This window comes from Ictalurus furcatus, chromosome 10 (assembly GCF_023375685.1).
Source record: "Ictalurus furcatus strain D&B chromosome 10, Billie_1.0, whole genome shotgun sequence".
Classification (NCBI taxonomy): Eukaryota; Metazoa; Chordata; class Actinopteri; order Siluriformes; family Ictaluridae; genus Ictalurus; species Ictalurus furcatus.
In genome coordinates, this window is record NC_071264.1 from 26,335,470 (window position 1) to 26,357,615 (window position 22,146).

General features: G+C 40.6%; 1 protein-coding gene across 5 annotated transcripts in view; it reads right to left on the bottom strand.

The window, feature by feature from the left end:
- Positions 1-21,673, bottom strand: part of gramd2aa (GRAM domain containing 2Aa) — a 36,075-nt gene extending 14,402 nt beyond the window's left edge. The window contains exons 1-4 of one of the 5 annotated variants that reach the window (XM_053634769.1): positions 21,467-21,673; positions 12,694-12,798; positions 4,987-5,044; positions 2,993-3,155 (exon numbers count right to left, since the gene is read on the bottom strand). In XM_053634769.1, coding sequence (XP_053490744.1) covers positions 2,993-3,155; positions 4,987-5,044; positions 12,694-12,788 — 316 coding nt within the window. In that variant the 5' untranslated portion in view covers positions 12,789-12,798; positions 21,467-21,673. Of the gene's footprint in view, positions 1-2,992; positions 3,983-4,026; positions 5,045-12,693; positions 13,109-21,453 lie in introns of those variants that run through there. The other 4 variants (XM_053634768.1, XM_053634770.1, XM_053634767.1 and 1 more) reach the window with 4 other exon arrangements.
- Between the last annotated feature and the right edge of the window lie 473 nt (positions 21,674-22,146).

Below are 22,146 nucleotides of genomic sequence, written 5' to 3' on the forward strand. Positions count from 1 at the left end.
ACATTTCCACAGCTGATATCTGATCACAAACTGAACTGATTAGGGAAAAAAAAATCAGCAGTTTCTGAAATATTCAAACCAGCCCGTCTGATTGGCTGATAGGTTTGAAATACTGAAAATGACACATGATTGGCTGATGTTTGTTTTCCAGTCATCCCCAGCAACATCCGATGGGTTTACCCAGACCGCCAGGCATGTTTATATAAGTGTCGAACACTCTTCTTTCAAAACTACAGAAGCCCTAAGAGGCCATGCATTACTACGTTTTTCTTTCTTGTTTTCTCGTGATCCGGACTTCATTTTCTCGAGATCTCGACATAATGAAAAGTTGTTTTCGTTTTATTGAAATCATTTTATCATGAGAAAATGGGACCGGTGTCGCTGCACGTTGGCGTCTTCGCCATCGCCATCATGAATGTAATAACTGCCCGCTGTAGAGATGGACTCTATCTCCGTATTACGAGAGAGGGGAGTGTCCCCTTCTCGAGTGTCGGACACTCACGTGGAAGTCAGTCACTGAGAGATATAGAGCTATTTCAGCTTGAGTGAGTCTCTGATCAAAGTAAAAGCAAATTTGTTCATCTATGATGCTGTGGGATTGCGCGAAGCTTTTGCTGCCTCTAGAACAATAAACACGACAGTCGAGTACGCAGAAAAATGAGGTCATGATCACGAGAAGACAACTTTTGTTATGTCGAGATCAGGAGAAAGCAACTATTTTACTGTGTCGAGATCACAAGGAAATTAAGTCGAGATCACGTGAAAGCAATTTCTGTTATGTCGAGATCACAAGTAAATTAAGTCGAGATCACGTGAAAACTTCTGTTATGTCGAGATCACAAGTAAATTAAGTCAAGATCACGTGAAAACAACTTCTGTTACGTCGAGATCACAAGAAAATTAAGTGGAGATTAAGTCGAGATCACGTGAAAACTTCTGTTATGTCGAGATCACAAGTAAATTAAGTCAAGATCACGTGAAAACAACTTCTGTTACGTCGAGATCACAAGAAAATTAAGTGGAGATTAAGTCGAGATCACGTGAAAACAACTTCTGTTATGTTGAGATCACAAGTAAATTAAGTCAAGATCACGTGAAAACTTCTATGTCAAGATCACAAGTAAATTAAGTCGAGATCACGTGAAAACAACTTCTGTTATGTCAAGATCACAAGTAAATTAAGTCGAGATCACGTGAAAACTTCTGTTACGTCGAGATCACAAGAAAATTAAGTGGAGGATTAAGTCGAGATCACGTGAAAACAACTTCTGTTATGTTGAGATCATAAGAAAATTAAGTGGAGGATTAAGTCGAGATCACGTGAAAACAACTTTTGTTATGTCGAGATCACAAGAAAATTAAGTCGAGATCACGTGAAAACTTCTATGTCGAGATCACAAGAAAATTAAGTCGAGATCACGTGAAAACTTCTATGTCGAGATCACAAGAAAATTAAGTCGAGATCACATGAAAACTTCTATGTTGAGATCACAAGAAAATTAAGTCGAGATCACGTGAAAACTTCTATGTCGAGATCACAAGAAAATTAAGTCGAGATCACATGAAAACTTCTATGTTGAGATCACAAGAAAATTAAGTCGAGATCACGTGAAAACTTCTATGTTGAGATCACAAGAAAATTAAGCCGAGATCACGTGAAAACTTCTATGTCGAGATCACAAGAAAATTAAGTCGGGATCACATGAAAACAACTTTAATGTCGAGATCACAAGAAAATTAAGTCGGGATCACGTGAAAACAACTTTTGTTATGTCGAGATCACAAGAAAATTAAGTCGAGATCACGTGAAAACTTCTATTTCGAGATCACAAGAAAATTAAGTCGGGATCACGTGAAAACAACTTTAATGTCGAGATCACAAGAAAATTAAGTCGGGATCACGTGAAAACAACTTTAATGTCGAGATCACAAGAAAATTAAGTCGGGATCACGTGAAAACAACTTTAATGTCGAGATCACAAGAAAATTAAGTCGGGATCACGTGAAAACAACTTTAATGTCGAGATCAGAAGTAAATTAAGTCGAGATCTGAAAAAAACCCCAACAACTTTTGTTAGGTCGAGATCATGAGAAAATTAAGTCGAGAGCAGAAGAAAACAAGAAAGGAACAAAAACAATAACGCACGTCCCTTTAAGAAACTGCAGGCTTTAATTCAGACAGTGGGGTCACTCTTATTCTCTTTTATGATGTTTATTTAAGAATAATGTCAAAAACGCATGATATATTCCATTAAGAGAGTAACATCATTACGTTTACTCAGAAACACCACAACACACTGGAAGAAGACACACCGCTAACACAACAGCTAATTCTTATATGTTCACCATAAAAGAAAGTACAGTGAGTGCAAAAGTTTGCACCCCCCATGGGTTATTGGTGGAAATAAATAATCTGTATTTTAGTATTTATCCACAAAAACATGTATTTATAGGAACAAAACAATAGTTTAAAAAAAACCAACAACAACAACAACAAAAAAAAACAATTTTGAAGTGATCTGAAGTGTGTGACATCTGAGAACAGTTACACGGTAACAGTGTGTATCAGGACAAACGGGGAATATTACGAATTAGGAAATCATAAAGGCAAAAGAAAAGCAAACTGACTTTTTATTTAAGATAAAATAATACTTTATTAATCCCCAGATGGAGAAATTAGGGAACTTTTTTTTAATTTAAACTTCTTTTTAAATATCTTTCTGTGAAACCTAACACACTACATGTCTTTAACGCGGTACACGCTGCTTTACATTTCGTACTTTGGGTATGCAAACCTTTGCTCCCACTCACACGGACACGGAGGAAGACGTGTAAACATATGTAAATATGTAAATAAATAGTAATACATGAAACTATTGAATACTCCTGGTTATGAAAGGTTAAGGAATTGAATACAATGCAGATAAGTGACATTAAGAAACACACACACACACACACACACACACACACACACACATACACTCAGACTCACCCTTCATGAGGTCCTCGTCCTTGGGGACGTTGTGGAAGAGTTTGTGGTACTGTGAGTTGTACTTGCTGACGGTGTGGGAGGAGGACGAGGCTGGAGGGAGAGAGATGAGCTCGTGCACACAGCTTCCCTGCAGCCTACTTTTCTCTCTCAGCGGCCGGGAGCTCTGCACCAAATTCAGCATGCTGACAACACTGACACCAACACACACACATACACACACACTGTGCCTCTCCGACTCAGAGAGAGAGAGAGAGTGCGTGTGTGTGTGTGCGTGTGAGTGTGCGTGTGTGTGTGTGTGTGCGTGTGGTCAGCGTGTTGCAGGTATCCAGTATCTCTTTCTTCTCTCCCAGGCCTCTTGAGATCTGTTTCTGTTCCTGTGAACTGATCCTGCCTCCACTTACTCTGGTTACACAAGCGCTTCACCAATTAGCTCTCTCTCTCTCTCACTCTCTCTCGCTCTCTCTCGCTCTCACACACACACAATCTTTCTCTCTGCATGTCTACCTCTCTCTCTGTCGCCTCACTCTCTTTCTCTCTCTCTCTGTCTTTCTCACATTCCCCTCTCTCTATCTCTCACTTTCTCCTTCTTTCTGTCTTTCTTTCTACCTGTTTTTATTTCTCCCTCTCTTCTTTCTCTGTCTCTCTTTTTTCTTTCTCTCTCTTTATTGCTCTTTTTCAGTCTTTCTCACTACCTCTCTCTCTATTTCTCTCTCTCTCTCGCTGTCTGTCTCTCTACCTATCTTTCTATTTCTCTCTCTCTCTCTCTCGCTGTCTGTCTCTCTACCTATCTTTCTATTTCTCTCTCTCTCTCTCTCGCTGTCTGTCTCTCTACCTATCTTTCTATTTCTCTCTCTCTCTATTTCTCTCTCTCTCTCTCTTGCTGTCTGTCTCTCTACCTATCTTTCTATTTCTCTCTCTCTCTCTCTCGCTGTCTGTCTCTCTACCTATCTTTCTATTTCTCTCTCTCTCTCTCACTGTCTGTCTCTCTACCTATCTTTCTATTTCTCTCTCTCTCTCACTGTCTGTCTCTCTACCTATCTTTCTCTCTCTCTCTCTCGCTGTCTGTCTCTCTACCTCTTTCTCTATTTCTCTCTTCCTTTATCTCCCACTCTCTCATTGCAGTCTCTGACTGACTGAATGATTCGCTCTCTCTCTCTCTCTCTCTCTCTCTCCCCCTCTCTCTCTCTCACTCTCCCTCTCTCTCTCCCTCTCTCTCTCCCTCTCTCTCTCTCTCTCTCTCCCCCTCTCCCTCTCTCTCTCTGCAGATACTCCCACTGCACCTTGGCGGAAAAAGCTTGCAGACTTGCACTAGCATGTGAACTCTTTACCACACTGGTGCTTCCTGCCTCACACTACACTACACACACACACACACACACACACACACACACACCACTGTTTCTACAGAAGACAGGCTGAGCGTGAGTCAGTAACAGTTCAATAACATGTGAGTTACAGTAATGTTTAACGACACTTTATTCGTATCAGAGTTTTATGAGTGCTAATCAAGGTCAACACACGCATCACTCTTTTGACTGGAGGTCATGTGATTTTTAACTCCCTGTGGCCTTGACCTACAGCTTGATGACTTCCTGTCTAAACACGCTACTGTGCAAGAATGGATTTTTTTTTATTGTTGAGGTGACGATAAGACTATAGAACACACCAGATAAGGCTGTTACTCATCATTTATTCTACAAATGCTTTAAACGCATGTCAGATTTACATTAAATCGGGCCAGCGACGGCTCCTCGGTGTCTGTTTAATGACACACTGTGGTAGTTTTATTTTTATACCACAGCGCACTTGAATGCTCGAATCTGATTGGTCAGAAGGTGTGCGATATTTTCAAATGAAACAGCACGGCCCGTCGTGTGTTACTCCTTACATAACTGCCTTTTTAGCCTGTAATAGATTATCACTCACACTAAGTATTGTCTTATTCTGATTCATAGATTAGGAACATCTTATTTTACTTGTACATACACACTCACCAAGCCTCTGGTGCACTTCTTGACGTCCTCACAGGACAGCTCGTCAAACAGATGCACCCTGATATAAGAGCAGAGAAGTGGAGAATGTTGAAGGATATTATGTGTTATAAACATATTTAGTCTGATAGTAGGAAGTCAAAGTGATTAGAATGGAAGTCCAGTCGCTGTGAGGTACTGTTACTGGGCAAGACCTGTTGAGACTGATATTAAAGGGGCAGTTTATCATTTTTAGAGCCTTCTGCTGCCTGCGAGGTGAACGCTATGAAAAACATTTAAAGACAAGCTGGAAATGTAAGTCATGTGGGTAATTGTCTATAGGGAGTATAATGCAGAAGTAAATGTAGCCCAAGGGATATGGCGCTTGTAAAGATTAAACAGTAAGAGTAAAAACAGTAAGTCATAAACATCTCAGATAACACTTTTACAGTATGAATGTGTTTAATATGTAACTATACGTAGCATTTGCACGTAATGTCCTCCATTTCCTCCTTTGAAACACAACACAAAACCCATCTCTTCGCGAACTGCTATAACTTCCTGATTGTCGCTACTACAAAGGACTTATTTCTGTCCAAATTTCAGGTTCATATCTGGTCCTCCACCAGAGATATTCACTTTCACACCTCCATAAAAAAAAAGAAATTAAAAAAAAGAAACAAAAAAAAAGAAAAAGAAGAGAGAAGTCTCAAACCTGAAATGTTCCGCATGCACACTATACTTACCCCTAACAAACAACTTAAGACTGATACTCGAACCCTTCCTATTTTAAATTGACTGTAAACGTGGAACTGTGAGCAACCTTGAGCATTATATTTGGACTTAAGTTCTAAGTCTCAGGAACAAGGATGTGCAAAAGGTTTATATACGAGATGTCACTTTGCTTGTATTTCCTCTTTGGATAAAAGCGTCTGCTAATTGAATAAATGTAAATGTAATGTCATGCATAAATGTAAATGTAATGTAAACTTGTAATGTGCTCTAGAGGTCAGTTTTTGTTCAAAGGAGTTAGGACCATCCCGAGCCAAGATATTAAGGTTTCTGTAAACAACTGTATAACCAAAAATTTGAAGTGTACCATGACACAATACATGGCCACTGTAGTTAAACAAAGTAAAATAAAACGTTTTTAAAAAACTTGCTGGTTTTGTAATGCCAATACATAGAGGTAATCAAATTATGAAATGGTTGCGCAACCTGCATTGGACCTCTTGAGATGGAATGACCCTACAGCTATATTTGGTGCTACAATCCGATCATTACTACACCTTAAACAGTAATACGATGCACACTTGGCAGATGGATGACAAGGTAATGATAATACATAGTAACTAACGTGGAAAAAAAGCTTGAAGTATATCACAATATAGAGATTTTCTATACAACCATTTACTTTCAAGGGCAATTTGAATGATTACACAATTTTACACATATTATTACATGTTTATAAGTAGCAAATAAATCGCAGTGGGGTATGCGGTTATAGGAAAATAATCAACGACAACATAGAGCGGCGTTAACGTCACCACTACAAACGTTTTCCAGTACCAGTACGAGCTGAAGTGTTTCATCACTCTTAAACCGCGGTGTTTTACATGTAATTAAAGACTTTTTTTTTAAATCAATTTATAGTAATATTTAATATCGTTTAGTTAAAGTTAGTTCCTGTTATCAGCTTTTTACGCACGTAAGACAAAAAATAAGTGTTGGTTGAAGTGATGCAAAGTGCTGACACTGGAGACTCCTTCCAGCAACCCAATATAAACGTCTCCTCACAGAAAACACTATATCGACATTTTTACACGTTAATGTGAAGCATCAGTCATACGTCCACCATTTTCTTCTGCAAGTTGTTATTATAGAAACTACTCTGACCAACCAGAATTGAGAATTCAACGGTGCTGTGGTATTTAGTTATATATAGCGATGTTCTATTTTCACAACCCGAAGCAGTTTGGCTAATTTGCATAAATATTTGTGCAAACATTCTCGTAAGTACGACCTTACCAGCCATTCAACTCTTGAATAATAATCAGCTCTTCAGCTGCATATTTACTGTATCTTTTAAATACCAGGCATATGTCATTTAAAATAAGTTATTTTCACTCCACTTTAATCATTCCATTCGGCAGTTCACATACATGACATACGCTGACATGTATTTATCTATTTTACATCACATTTTTTTTATCTATCTTTGAGACAGCCCTTATTTAACGCGATAAACGCAGCCTTTAAAATTCTACGTTGCTTGTGCCTGTTTGTTGAGCGTGCAAAAATCACATCCCGTACAAAGCACCTAGTTAGAGACGCTCTTTATCACTTGGATCCTTAACGGTATTGAATTTCTTCGAGACGTCATCAGTCAGCGTGTCCTTGCACTGGCTCAGAAAGCCCGTCAGAAACGACTAAGAGGACAGGAGGAGCTGGCGGTGAGCCAACAGAGCAGCAGCCTGCCTGAAAGTGAGCTCCACTGTCTGTCACCTTCCTCTCTATATGACCTTACTTTAGCTGACAGGAAGTAAGTGCAGCTGGCAAGGTCTTGCTCCATTAGTCATCCTCTTTCAGCAATCTAATACAGCTTCTGACTGACAGCCGCAGGGGTTATTTTATGTAATAGAGCGCTGACAGAAGGGGACGTGTGGTGATGTATTTGAGAGCAAGTCTGATGTGTGTGAGTTTTTAATAGACAGACAGATTGTGTGAGTGCGCATGCAACTAATAAACGTTTAATGGAAAGCACAACAGCATCCCAAAGCATATGTTTCCTCATAAGAGGACATACGGGTAACTCGTGAGGGCAGTTGAAGCTCAGCTAATGACCGGAAGGTTGTGAGGTCAAATTCCAGGACTGGGCTTACTCGGCTAAAGTCCTGATGGAATACTACACTAACAGAGATGTCGCCATCACCATGGAAATGAAGTTGACCATTTGGACAATGGCCATCCAATTTTTCTTGCACTTATCTTGCACTGGTGTCCCCACTCAACCAGAAGTTCCCATCACTAGAGTACTACTTACTACTAACTTGATACTCATTACTTCCTCATGTACTCACTGTTTACCTACTCCTAGTTCTAATCAGAAAGAAGTATTGCCTTCTTCTGAGCATCTTATGTTTGGTTTCTGACACTTCTGGGTTGTTTACAGAACGATTGACAAACTGATGCGGTACGTTTTTTTTTGTCTCGTCTAAAAGGTTCTCAGCTGGACACACTTTAAGGAAAGCACTATCTGCCATCTTCTACATACAGGAGCTCATAGACGCCTGGCTAGTATTGCTCTGATTGTCAGGAAAGAAGAGTAACGCCATCCCTCCCACCCCGTGAGTACGGCCGGTTTTGCTCTGTTGGACTCCTTGTCACGGAAGGATGTGGAAATGTTGGGATGTGAACTTGCAACCTCATGTTGCCAGACTGATTCGTTTCTGTTGCGCCACTCAGGACATAATGTGGCACTCCTTCAATTTGGGTCATGGTCACTGCGGAGTGGCTGAATTGTAAATTGGCAACTTATTCAGGAACTCTCATGTGGGAGATTTCCAAATCTCTTTAGGTTCAGGAACCTCAACCAAAAGGCACCTACAGTGAGGGAAAAAAGTATTTGATCCCCTGCTGATTTTGTATGTTTACCCACTGACAAAGAAATGATCAGTCTATAACTTTAATGGTAGATTTATTTGAACAGTGAGAGACAGAATAACAACAAAAAAATCCGGAAAAACGCATGTCAAAAATGTTATAAATTGATTTGCATTTTAATGAGGGAAATAAGTATTTGACCCCTCTGCAAAACATGACTTAGTACTTGGTTTAAAAACCCTTGTTGGCAATCACAGAGGTCAGACGTTTCTTGTAGTTGGCCACCAGGTTTGCACACATCTCAGGAGGGATTTTGTCCCACTCCCCTTTGCAGATCTTCTCCAAATCATTAAGGTTTCGAGGCTGACGTTTGGCAAATCGAACCTTCAGCTCTCTCCACAGATTTTCTATGGGATTAAGGTCTGGAGACTGCCTAGGTCACTCCAGGACCTTAATGTGCTTCTTCTTGAGCCACTCCTTTGTTGCCTTGGCCGTGTGTTTTGGGTCATTGTCATGCCGGAATACCCATCCACGACCCATTTTCAATGCCCTGGCTGAGGGAAGGAGGTTTTCACCCAAGATTTGACGGTACATGGCCCCGTCCATCGTCCCTTTGATGCGGTGAAGTTGTCCTGTCCCCTTAGCAGAAAAACACCCCCAAAGCATAATGTTTCCACCTCCATGGTTGACGGTGGGGATGGTGTTCTTGGGGTCATAGGCAGCATTCCTCCTCCTCCAAACACGGCGAGTTGAGTTGATGCCAAAGAGCTCCATTTTGGTCTCATCTGACCTCAACGCTTTCACCCAGTTGTCCTCAGAATCATTCAGATGTTCATTGGCAAACTCCAGACGGGCATGTATATGTGTTTTCTTGAGCAGCGGACCTTGCGCGCGCTGCAGGATTTCAGTCCTTCACGGCGTAGTGTGTTACCAATTGTTTTCTTGGTGACTATGGTCCCAGCTGCCTTGAGATCATTGACAAGATCCTCCCGTGTAGTTCTGGGCTGATTCCTCACTGTTCTCATGATCAATGCAACTCCACGAGGTGAGATCTTGCATGGAGCCCCAGGCCGAGGGAGATTGACAGTTCTTTTGTGCTTCTTCCATTTGCGAATAATTGCACCAACTGTTGTCCCCTTCTCACCAAGCTGCTTGGCAATGGTCTTGTAGCCCATTCCAGACTTCTGTAGGTCTACAGTCTTGTCCCTGACATCCTTGGAGAGCTCTTTGGTCTTGGCCATGGTGGAGAGTTTGGAATATGACTGATTGATTGCTTCTGTGGACAGGTGTCTTTTATACAGGTAACAAGCTGATATTAGGAGCACTCCCTTTAAGAGTGTGCTCCTAATCTCAGCTCGTTACCTGTATAAAAGACACCTGGGAGCCAGAAATCTTTCTGATTGAGAGGGGGTCAAATACTTATTTCCCTCATTAAAATGCAAATCAATTTATAAAATTTTTGACATGCGTTTTTCTGGATTTTTTTGTTGTTATTCTGTCTCTCACTGTTCAAATAAATCCACCATTAAAATTATAGAATGATCATTTCTTTGTCAGTGGGCAAACGTACAAAATCAGCAGGGGATCAAATACTTTTTTCCCTCACTGTATAGACAGACCCTGAGTGACACTGCTTTTTGATAGCAAAAGTTAATTATAAGGTAAGCAGCTACATGAGAAAGGGAATCTGTCCTTGAGGCCATGAGTAACCATCCTGCTGTCAATAATTCATCCAGGGCCAAAGAGCATCAAACCAGCAGATTCCTGAGTGAAACCAAACCCAGTGCTGTTGTAACGGGCCTGAAGTGAGTCTCTCTGTGAAGGTGACTGTCGCTGCACTCGAAGGTGAGATCCAGCAGCATGCTGTCCAGCCAAATCCGGAGGTGAAACATGTTCCTGTAGATTGCGTGACGTGCCCTGTGGCTGGCTATGACATAAACCACTCACACCCATAACTTTATCAAGTTACGACAAAATATGAACAGAACATTCTGTCCTGTACAAACAATTAGCCAGAGCACTCAGATCATCAGGGCAGGACATGCTTCAGGATGTGTGTTACTAAGTAGTCTCTGTTAAGAGAGTATTTAAAGGAAATGAAGACTGGTTGTTATGAAGTGATTCATGTAATTGAGAGTGTATGGTAGTCACTGAAAAGGGTTATGTTACATTAAATTCCTCTAACTGACATTTTGGATCGTATCTATACGCATTATACAGCATCAAATCCTCAGCTGATTAAACATTAACAGCACTAGCAACGTAAATAAAGCTACATCACTACAGTGCACACTTCATAAATGACTAAGGGGGCAAAAAAAGAGTGTAAAAATGTAACAAAGGCTGAAAAACTGGGTATAAGGTTTGATTCTACAGGCATTATACATTGTTATATACAGTTGTGCCCAAAAGTTTGCATACCCCTTGCAGAATCTGCTAAATATTAATACTGTTAACAAAATAATAACAGGGAACATGACAATCTCATGTTGTTGTTTATTTAGTGCTGTACTGAAGAAGCTATTTCACATAACAGATGTTTACATATAGTCCACAAGACAAGATAATAGCTGAATTTATAAAAATTACCCCGTTCAAAAGTTTACACACCCTTGATTCTTAATACTGTGTGGCGTTACCTGGACGATCAGCGACTGTGTTTATGTTCTGTGAGAGTTCTTCATGAGTCCCTTGTTTGTCCCGAGCAGTTAAACTGCCCACTGTTCTTCAGAAAAATCCTCCAGGTCCTGCACATTCTTTACTTTTCCAGCATCTTCTGCACATTTGAGCCCTTTCTAACAGTGACTATATGATGTTGAGATCCATCTTTTCACACTGAGGACGACTGAGGGACTCGTACACGACTATTACATAAGGTCCAAACGTTCACTGATGCTCAAGAACGCGTCACGATACATTAAGAGCCGGGGGGGGTGTAAACTTTTGAACAGGACGATCGGTGTAAATTGTTAGTATTTTGTCTTCTGGGAGACTATCTTATTTAGCATCTGAGGGGCGGTACTAAATGGAAAAAAAAAAAAACGATATTTAAACAACATAATAACAATTTACACTGATCGTCCTGTTCAAAAGTTTACACCCCCTGGCTCTTAATGTACCGTGTTACTGAATATACTTTCAAACGTTTACCATAACAACGATTATACTTCTTTGTCAAATAACCTACTTTAGCAGATTATGTAGATCTGCCAGTCAAGTTCCTGTTAATAAGCTGTTACCAAACAAAGATGCAATAACGTATTAGAAACTGCTAATATTATGGTCAGAGCTGCTATTAGAGGAAATTAATCAACGCTTTCTAAGAAACCGGATGGAGAACTTAACAGCAATGTGGTATACTGCAATAACCTGTAATGGTCCATCATTTTGAAATGGAGGAATTTGATGATGCAATGGCCTTAGCTAGGTAACAGGGACATGTTGTTTAAGATGCACAGTCAACTCTGGAATTATTGGCACCCTTCATTCAAATGACTTTAAGACAGCAATGAGTGATATTTTGAGCTAAACCATATTAGGACACTGTATATTTTCTACACAATTCCCCCCCTTCCCCCCTCCCCCCACCAGGTTTTCTTAAATAGTGCAATTTTTTCTGTTAAAACAAAACAAAACCACCCTGGTCTCAAAATTATTGGCACCCCTACAATTAGTCTCGCGGACTTTCATGTCTAACAAGGCTGGACATTTGGATCTTCTCAAACATATTTAGTTTCTTAGGTTTGCACATGTGCAGTGATTTAAATCACATATCAGATGAAAAGTAACCAGTTTCTTCAATGGTTTGAATGGAACATTTGAATCAATGTGCAATGGTGGAACAATTAACCTTTTTTAGCCCTTTCTCCTGAAGGGTGCCAATACATTTGGTGCAGGAGCTTTGCCAAAAATATCTTGCACAGACAAGCTGTCATTATATATAAAGATTATATATAAAGGCATTGACTGATTGATGTGTTCACCACAAGAAAATCACAGACCCACCCTTTTAAATAATTCTATTGGATAAGATGTTAGACATTTCCTACACTTCCTGTATTCAATTACAATACCACTTAACAAATATAAAGCTCTTCAAACACTAAAGAAGCATTTGCCTCGACTTGCCTGAATTGTGGAGCGTGGTGTGTGTCTTCCTCCTTCTGGGGCTCTGACACATCCTGTGGTGTTAATAAGCTGACATCCTCAGCTTGGTCACTCATGGTCCTGGACCTGCATAATAACATGTACAAGACAGACTCAGAAATCGTGTGTGCACTCAACACACACCCTTTCTCACACCCTGTCTCACTTCCACATGCTGTTTCCCCTGTAGATCACACACAGCACTTGGCAGGTTCAGTTAAAAAAAGACTTGAGGATGGTGTCATGAACACTGCACTTCTGAACTTATTAGCTATTAACCGCATGTCCTCTACCTTCTTTTCCCGTTCTGGCTCTAATTGGACACCTTCATTAAAGTAACATTGAGTCATTGCTGCGTGCACTGACAGGCCTCTTCCTGTTTTTGATTCACTGCTTAATTCTCCCGAGAGACTCGACACACTGCTGCATAATAAACAGCAATCGAGCATCGAGAGAGACACGGCTCGCCTGTGACATAAGCACTTAGGCTGTATTCCAGCAGCTTGCTTCTATTTATATTAGAAACATGCAGGGCGACGCTATTCTAAAGAGACGTGGGAGGAGGGCACAGGAAAAGGTGCTAACGAATTCTTAAAGGTCAGCCTCGGGTTCTCAGGAATGAGTGGCTATGGAAAGCCAACAGTGACAAATTAAAAAATATATATATATATATATATATATGAGCTTGAGTGAATACGCATATAAATAGTCTCTCAGTAGAAAAGATGCCATTATAGGACAGGGTTGTGAATCACTATCGGAGCAAAGCATACTAGGCGTGAAAGGTTGGTTTGTTTATGTTGTATCGGGTCAGGTTTTTGTAACCAGACTACACAATGTCTTACAAAGCGCAGGTTGACAAGCAACCGAATAACTCTACGTTCACACGCAAGTGTCGTTTTGTCTCTTGTGGATGTGTAGCAACCGCTACTGTTGTCACTTGTAGGCATGACCTGTCCAGTGTTGTTTTACTGTTGTTGTTTAGTTCTAATGAGAAACGGCAGTAGCTATATATATTACATTACATTTAAGGCATTTGGCAGACGCCCTTATCCAGATCGACTTACATTTATCTCATTTATACATCTGAGCAGTTGAAGGTTAAGGGCCTTACTCAAGGGTCCAGCAGTGACAGCTTAGTAGTGCTGGGATTTGAAATATATATAGAGCTTCTAAATCAAAAGAGTTACGCTCAAATTAGATGACGCACTCATCAGTGCAGTGTGCAAACTGGTTGATTAATTTATACGTTACGCGCCAGGCTAAACACTAGCTTCATCGGCAGATTAGATAAGCAAGCTAACTAACTGTACCTAATTACAGTTGTGGATTTTGCGATTTTGTAATCGCAGAAAATAACCAAAATCAAGCAAACGCTGCAATATTTGGAGGAGCTTTACAATTTTTCTAAAATACCGTAGATTTGGGCCAAGATGCACCATGTGGCTTGACGGTTAAGGCTCTGGGTTACTGATCGGAAGGTCGGGGGTTCAAGCCCCAGCACTGCCAAGCTCCCACTGTTGGGCCCTTGAGCAAGGCCCTTAACCCTCTCTGCTCCAGGGGCGCTGCATCATGGCCGACCCTGCACTCTGACCCCAACTTCCTGACATGCTGGGGTATGCGAAGAAAAGAATTTCACTGTGCTGTAATGTATACGTGATTAATAAAGACTCATTATCACAACCCTCTTATATTCATATGCGTTGAACTTGAGTACAGCTAAAAGGTCTCATTTGCCAACAAGCATCACTGAAAAAGACTGTGCAAAACAATTTCATGCAGTTGCATTTTCGCCAATTCAAGTAGTTTTCTACCAAAAAAAGTGCAAAAAACAGAAAAAACCCACAGTAAAACCAAGCATTTTTGGCCGTGAAATCCTGTATGTACTGATTACACACACGCACCAGACCCACCAATGATCTCTGATACTCCCTTCCAAGCTTTGTTTTTCTTCACAACGTCTCTACACACATTTAATGAAAGGTCGTACTGTATATGACGGAATAAGATGAAGCCACGGTTATAAATTGTTCTGACATTTTTGCATGTCAAACAATAAATGAGAACAAGTTGCAGGCAGAAACTAGAGTTGTGAGCGGGGAACTGAAGAAACATCCGACCACACAGACCATAGGCTTGGCAACTGACATGACCTCACTTTGTCGCTTGCTGCTGGGACTGAAATTGTGGCGCTGCGTCGTGCACGTACAAAACTGCTCCGTCGCATAACAATACATATAAATTGCAAGTATAACAAAACATAAATTCTGATCTCTCATTTCAATCCAAGTCTAGACAAAAGTGAGTTGTTGTTAGGAATTCAAGTAAGATTTAAAGTTGCATCTCAAATTAAAAAAATATATATATTTTTTAAAATCCGCAGCAATATCAAGCATTTTTGTCAGCAATAACTACAAAAAAAAACCCTCGGTGAAATCCTATATGGACTGATTAGTTCTAGCTCCACTTTTTATCACTCTGACGGGAACACCAATGAGCTTTTCACACAAATCTAGATATTGATCCCCATCATGTTTTCGAAAAGTATTCACAGCATCCTGATTTGGAACAAATTCAACATTTCTGTCTGAAGCGATTTGCGTCCTCACAATCGTTTCCTCCGACATGTCACATGATTGCCTGTGATTGGTTGTTTACAATGCCAGTCAAAGTAGGTGGTCCTTGGACACACTGAGTGATAAAAAGTTCCATACAGATAGAGTAGTCTGGCTTAGGAAACTATTCCAAAAAAAATTCAAATTCGCTTGTGTTCTGCTGTACAAAAAATGGTTCCTCGAGCATGCTTTGGAAGGTAAACGGCTCTAGCATTCTTGGAGAGTTACTTGGACCCTTTTCTGAAAGTGGAAATGCTGTCTTGTAGAGCTGATGTTAGATTTAAATCATGCGCCCTGACCTAGCCATGAACTAAGGGCGTGGCTTATATGATTGACAAGTTATTAAAATTCACACTAGCGCTCATCTATCTGACACACGCTAGTGAAAGAAGAAATGTATATATGTGCTTATTATGGTTGTGTTGTTTTAGAGTGAAAATAGTAGCAGGAGGTTTACTGCTATAAATAAGTAACTGGAAGAAATCCGTCATTTCCAAATATCTTTTCTAACATGGTAGAGACAAGCCCCAAACCGTTTTTCAAGTTTTTGTCTTGAAATGGGTTTGATAATCATTTTATCTACCACTGACATACCAGTGGAAGTATCTCCGAGCGTGTTTAAAGGTTGACCTGCCTGTGATGACGACGCTGTGTCTGGCACCCGGTAGCGCAGTACGAGTTTGATGAGGGCTGGGGGGTTACAAAACTAATTCACGTCAATGGCGTTAAAGCGTTAGTAAGAGCTCCATTCAGAGGTAAAGACCCGGGCTGCAGGTGTTTGCTCAATATGAATGGGGCCATTAGCCTCTTGCTGTATAGCTGCTACAACAAAAGACCAATCCCTTCATATTGACTGACTTTTGTAAAATGTTATTATGTAAACTCTAAACTTATATAAACTGTTTGTGCATGTGCACTGTGTGTGTTGGTTTGTGGTGCGCAAGTTTGATCATTTTGGTTTTAGTCTCCCTTGAACATCTGGTGACAAAATAATAATTTCACTGTAGATGAAAACTAAGCAATAAAACCTGACGGAGTGTGCTGTTACAGAAAAGGCATCAACGATAGGTTTGAGTGATGTGGCCCCGGCCCAGAGCGGTTTATTTTCCTATAACATCATGCCCCAAAGTGTCTTTTTCCTCGCATTCTACAGCTAACAACTCTTTATTTATTTATTAAAGAATGAGACGCCATACATCGTATCCATTTATTGTTAGTGTTGTGGGACATCGATGAAACAAGTTAGTTCCTGTTGTCATTTATGTAACAGCAGATATAAACAGTTCCCCCACCAGCCTCTCGTTTTCCTCTGTAAGTTAATAAGACATAAAAAGCTTGTCATGTTACCAAGAATCCGCAATGCCATCCGTCCTGAAGACTTTCCTGTGTCTGAAAAGGTGCTTTACCTCAGACTGTTACAAAGCACTGGCACTGGAGACTCCTTCCAAAATGCTAAATGAACATCTCCTAACCATATGAGTTGTTACAATGAAAACGATAGCGTATTAGAAAGAGCGCATTAATATAATCCTGTGATTTGTCTCGCAGCCGGATCTACTGTCAGAGCTGCTGTAGTAGAAATCGTAATCAACACCTTCTGACCAATCAGAACAAAGAATTCAACAGTGTTGTGCGGATTCAGCTAAAAGCACTTTTAGTAGCACTTTTGCAGAAACGTTCAGCACGGCTCTGTGGAGTGATACGCCATCGCTAATAATTGAGAACGTGCTGACTGATTGAAACTTTGCACCACGGAAATGAACTAGAGATGCACCGATGTATCGGCCAATAATCGGTATCGGCCGATAAAGGCGATTTTTCACGCTATCGGCCGATTACGTCCTGTCAATCAAAAGAGGGCGGGATCGATATCGTGCTGTGTGTAAAGATGATGTCTCTTGTGTGGAATGACGACAAAACTGCAGTCTGTAAGCTCTGTAAGCTCTGCACTGCTAACATTTTACACCGGACGCTGCAGCGGTGAAGCGGGAGTTTCAGCGTCGAGTCTAAGTTTATTTTTGCCGAGCTGCTCGCGCTCAATTAAAGCTGCAGTACACCGTTGAAAGATTTAAATGAAGATGAGTTGACAAAAAAGTATATACTGCACAGAAACTTATATTTGTAGAGTAGTAAATTTCATATCCAGTTAATGTTAATATATAAAAAAGTGTATATTATATATTACCAGTGTGACGTTCAGTGATGAAGTAGAAATGCTTGTGTTTGTGATGAGTGAATGTGAGACTAACAGGAGGGGTTTTTTTATAATTCAGTCAATGTTAATATGAATTAATAACATTCAATAATTAATAATCTTACTTTAATCTTCAGAATTGAGTTCATGTGTTCATGTTCATTAGAGTAATGTGTGTTCTGTTGATGAGACCAGTTACTGTCAAACAACTTGTTGAAATGGAGAGAATAAAGTTTTTATTTGCATTAATTGTGGAATTAATTATTATTCATTTAAAAGAAGGCATAAAAGACAGAACTATCGGTATCGGCCGATATCACTCGGAATAATCGGTATCGATTGTTATCGGTATCGGCTGAGAAATTTAGTATCGGTGCATCTCTAAAATGAAGCCTTAACACAGCACATATCCAAAAATCATTTAAGTGCAATCATATTTGCAGCACGGACTCTAAAGTAAGGTGTGGTCAGTTGCTCTCAATGACATATTTCTAAACTCATTTCCTTTTCATGATTAAAGATAAACATTTTTGGACTCTCTAGACCCCTAATTGTAATTTAACTTGAGTAATGATTCATTTAGACTGATCTTGTTGAGATGCTTAGTGTTATGTCTCGTATTGGAGATCATTTATACAGCCATTGTTTTGCAAACACAGAAGTGACACAAACAATGGCCTCACATGAGACTGTTTTCCTAAGACTTTGTTTAGTCTCATTTCAAAATCAGACACGACAAAAATAAAACCAAAGAAACCGAATCTCCTCCTAAGTCCTAGGTCACGTTTGTGCCTCGTGACCGAGTTCAGCCCACGGCGAGTGCAATGCGAGGACGCGTTGTGCGTGTAGGAGAGAGCGTAAAGTTGATTAGGCTAAGTGGATTAGTCGTAGTCCTGTGATGCCGCAGCCTGGTAAGCATGTGGAGGGGCGGGCCACAGATTGACCTTCACCGTTTAGGACAGATCTGTTCATGTCATCAAGAAGGAGCTAACAACCTGCATGAGACTTAGATCTTGTCCACAGGGTTATTAAGGGGCTTTTGGAATACGAGGGGGCGAGCAGGTGGACGTATTTGCTCACTACTATAGGGCTAGTTTCCATGAGGGCTTTGTTGTGCCAGGTGGTGGGGAAAAACACATCCCCCACACACGCTCACTCACTCACTCTCTCTCTCTCTTACACACACACACAGGACTTTGGTCTTTGAGATGTCAACAGTCCTTTGTTCAATTGTATAAATGCTGGAGGGACTTCAAAAGGTCCTTCTAACTCCGTCAATGCCAGACTACCGTTGAGACAAATGTTTTTTTGGGCGATTATTAAATTATTATGAAAAGGTTGTACGTAAATTCTCTTTGGTCATATCTTAAATAAAAAAAGGAAAGAAATAAAGAGCCTTAGTAATCTATTTGTTTAGAAGGTGTTGATTAATTTTCTATAACAGCAGATCTGGCAGTAGTTCCAGCTGCAAGATAAATCAGACGCTTGTATTAATGCGCTCATTTCAAATACGTTTTCGCCTCTATTGTAACAACTTGCAGAGATTTATACGGCACACATCATCTAAGTCTGATAATTAACAGATTTAAAAATAAAAATGTGCTATTTAACAGAAAAAACATCAACAAATGGCAATGTTTGTCATATCTCTGTGAAGAGATTTTTTTTTGTTTCGCAGCATTTATGGAAGGAGTCTCCAGTACCAGTGGTTTGTAACAGTCAAGGGTAAAAGCTTCAACTAGATTTTCTTCCACGGGAAAGTCAAAGGACAAAAGAGTTTGCAGGAGGCAGGATTCAATCCCCCAACCGCTGAGGTGCGAGGCCAACGTGCTAACCGCTAATCCTCCGTGCCGTTACCGACATAATCACCAGACCTAACTTGTTTTACTGACGCTCCAAAAAAGTCAGCAAATTGTTGTAGTATAAGCTGAATAAAACACTTCAGGATGTGCTGTTATAGGAAAATAATCAACTTCAAGTGCTAACACTTCACACTGGGTCGCGTCACACCACCCAGTTATTGATTACTTTCCTAGAACAGCATTCCCCTAAGTGTTTTATTCCTCACATGCCGTCTAAGACCATAAGTAATGAAATGCAGCCTCGTAAAACAAACACTAGACAAAATACTATTCTTAAACGTTAGCACTATGGATGGCCGATATGATGTTATGACACTGCTATTACATTATTAATTGACGTCGCGGTACACTTTTCTGACATCACGAGCAATATTAGCATTCTTATTAACACCAACAGTTTCTTCAGAGTAATATTTGTGCCACAGGGGATTTCATTTTAACGTTTTTTTGTTGCCATTTCAATCAACCAATCAAACAGGCATGAAATGTTTTGGGTGCTCTCATGTTCTCATGGTAAATCTGATTTGATTAACTGACTTTGAAATGTGTCGTACCAGCAAAATTTCAATTAGAGTTGGAAAAAATTCAGGTTTATTTGAATTCAGCACTAGTTTTTTGTCGGCACAATGCGAATATCGTGATGTACAGTCTACAGGGTGTCCCAAAAAGTCTCCGTACGTACGGGACTATGTACAGTTTGCCAGCACTACGTCGGTTGTGTCTTCGTCAGAGGATGTTCGTGGACGTCCACTTCTCGGTCGTTCCGCAACACTTCCAGTCTTTTTGAATTTGTTAAGAACGTCTGCAACGGTGTCGTGTGTGTGATGTTCCTGCCGTGTTTCCCGTTAAAATCCATCAGCTTCCTGATCCAGCGATGAGAATGATTTCAATACGTTCTTCTTTTGTCAAAGGCTATCTGAAGAAGAAAAAAAATGTATATGATATAAACTAGGGGCGCACGGTGGCTTAGTGGTTAGCGTGTTCGTCTCACGCCTCCAGCGTTGGGGGTTCGATTCCCACTGTGGCCCTGTGTGTGTGGAGTTTGCATGTTCTCCCTGTGCTGCGGGGGTTTCCTCCGGGTACTCCGGTTTCCTCCACCAGTCCAAAGACATGCATGGTAGGCTGATTGGCATGTCCATAGTGTATGAATGTGTGAGTGATTGTGCCCTGCGATGGATTGACACCCTGTCCAGGATGTACCCCGCCTTGTGCCCGATGCTCCCTGGGATAGACTCCAGGTTCCCCCGTGACCCTGAAGAAAAGGATAAGCGGTATAGAAAATGGATGGATAATATAAACTAAAGTATGAAAAAGTTTGGAAGACATTTTGATTAAAAAAAGTGTTCATTTCCCCTGCTTAGGAGACTTTTAGGACACCCTGTAATATTGTGTGAAAAAGTCTTGGTGATTTGATTGTTCTGTTCTGTTTTGTTTTGTTTTGCCCAACCCTAGTGAGTATTTATCCGTCCTTTACCTTCCATGATGGCGGATAGCACTCAGCTTTCACTCCTTAATCCTGTAAGTACTATAAGCTCAGCTTCTATGTGGTGCAGTGACTGGATACTAAGGGTTAAGATATGGAAATACAAAGAATCCTAAGAGGTGAAGTGTAGGCATTCAGGAAAAATAAATGAATAAATAAAAACCAGCAATGGCATTACGATTACAAAGAGCTCACTTATATGTTTATCTGAAATTTAGAGAACTCGTGATTAAATAGAGTTATGGATTATTCCACATACAGGCTCAGGAGTAAAACATTAGGATGGTAACCTTTAATATAACTACATCCCCCTGAAAACCTTCCAAAATCATTTCAATGGAGAGTGAAGCTTTAAAGGCTTTACACTAATGCATATTTCTAGGTTAAAGAGACATCCAGGTGTACACCTGACCCTTTTACTTTTACCCATTACTTAAACACACATCACACCCGTTTCAGCATGAACACACTAATGAAAGCTTAACTCTTATTTGTTTTTCTCTATTAAGTATGTAAATCAGTGATACACTCTGATATGACTCAGAACCGAGTCAATAACCAACTCTCGCGAGAAACTCCAGCACCTACCTGCCTACAGTACCTGGCCGGTGTTTCTACTCCGCTGAAATCACGTCCTCGGCGCAGGCATCGCGGGGAAAAGTCCACATGTTACCGGAGACACGAGCCGTGCACTTCCGTTAGATAGTTAGTTCGGGACTTTTCCGCAGGGGAAGGGCACTGACAGTCAGGTTGAAGTGAATCAGAGTGAAGCGGAAGGCGCGGAGAAGATCAGCGCTGTGTGGAAAGCCAGCGGTGTCAAAACCCTCCCAAATAGTGATGTGTCGCTCTTTGAACCGGGTCATTTATCTGAACACTGACTACGTTTATATGGAGAGCGGTAATCTAATTATTGACCTTATTCTGAATAAGACATGTAATATTGTGATGGTGTTTACATGAGTCGCTTTTAGAATATTCCTTTCATGTACCCGTTTTACATGTTATAAACATAGATCGATTAACGGCACACGTCATTACGTCACCGCGCCACGCCGTCCGACGTTCCCTCCAGAACTTCACGTATCGAGATACAGTTGGTCTTCGTTATGGAACCGTATACAGTTTTGGGTGTTTAATTTTTCATTTTACGAAAGCTTCAAGTGCAGTTAATTATTTATCATGCTCGCGCTCCACTCGGTGTAGTATTCACAACAGCCAACGTCAGTCCTCCTGGAACTTTTAGTGTATTTGAGTTCCTGTACTCCCTAAAAGCCCGAATGA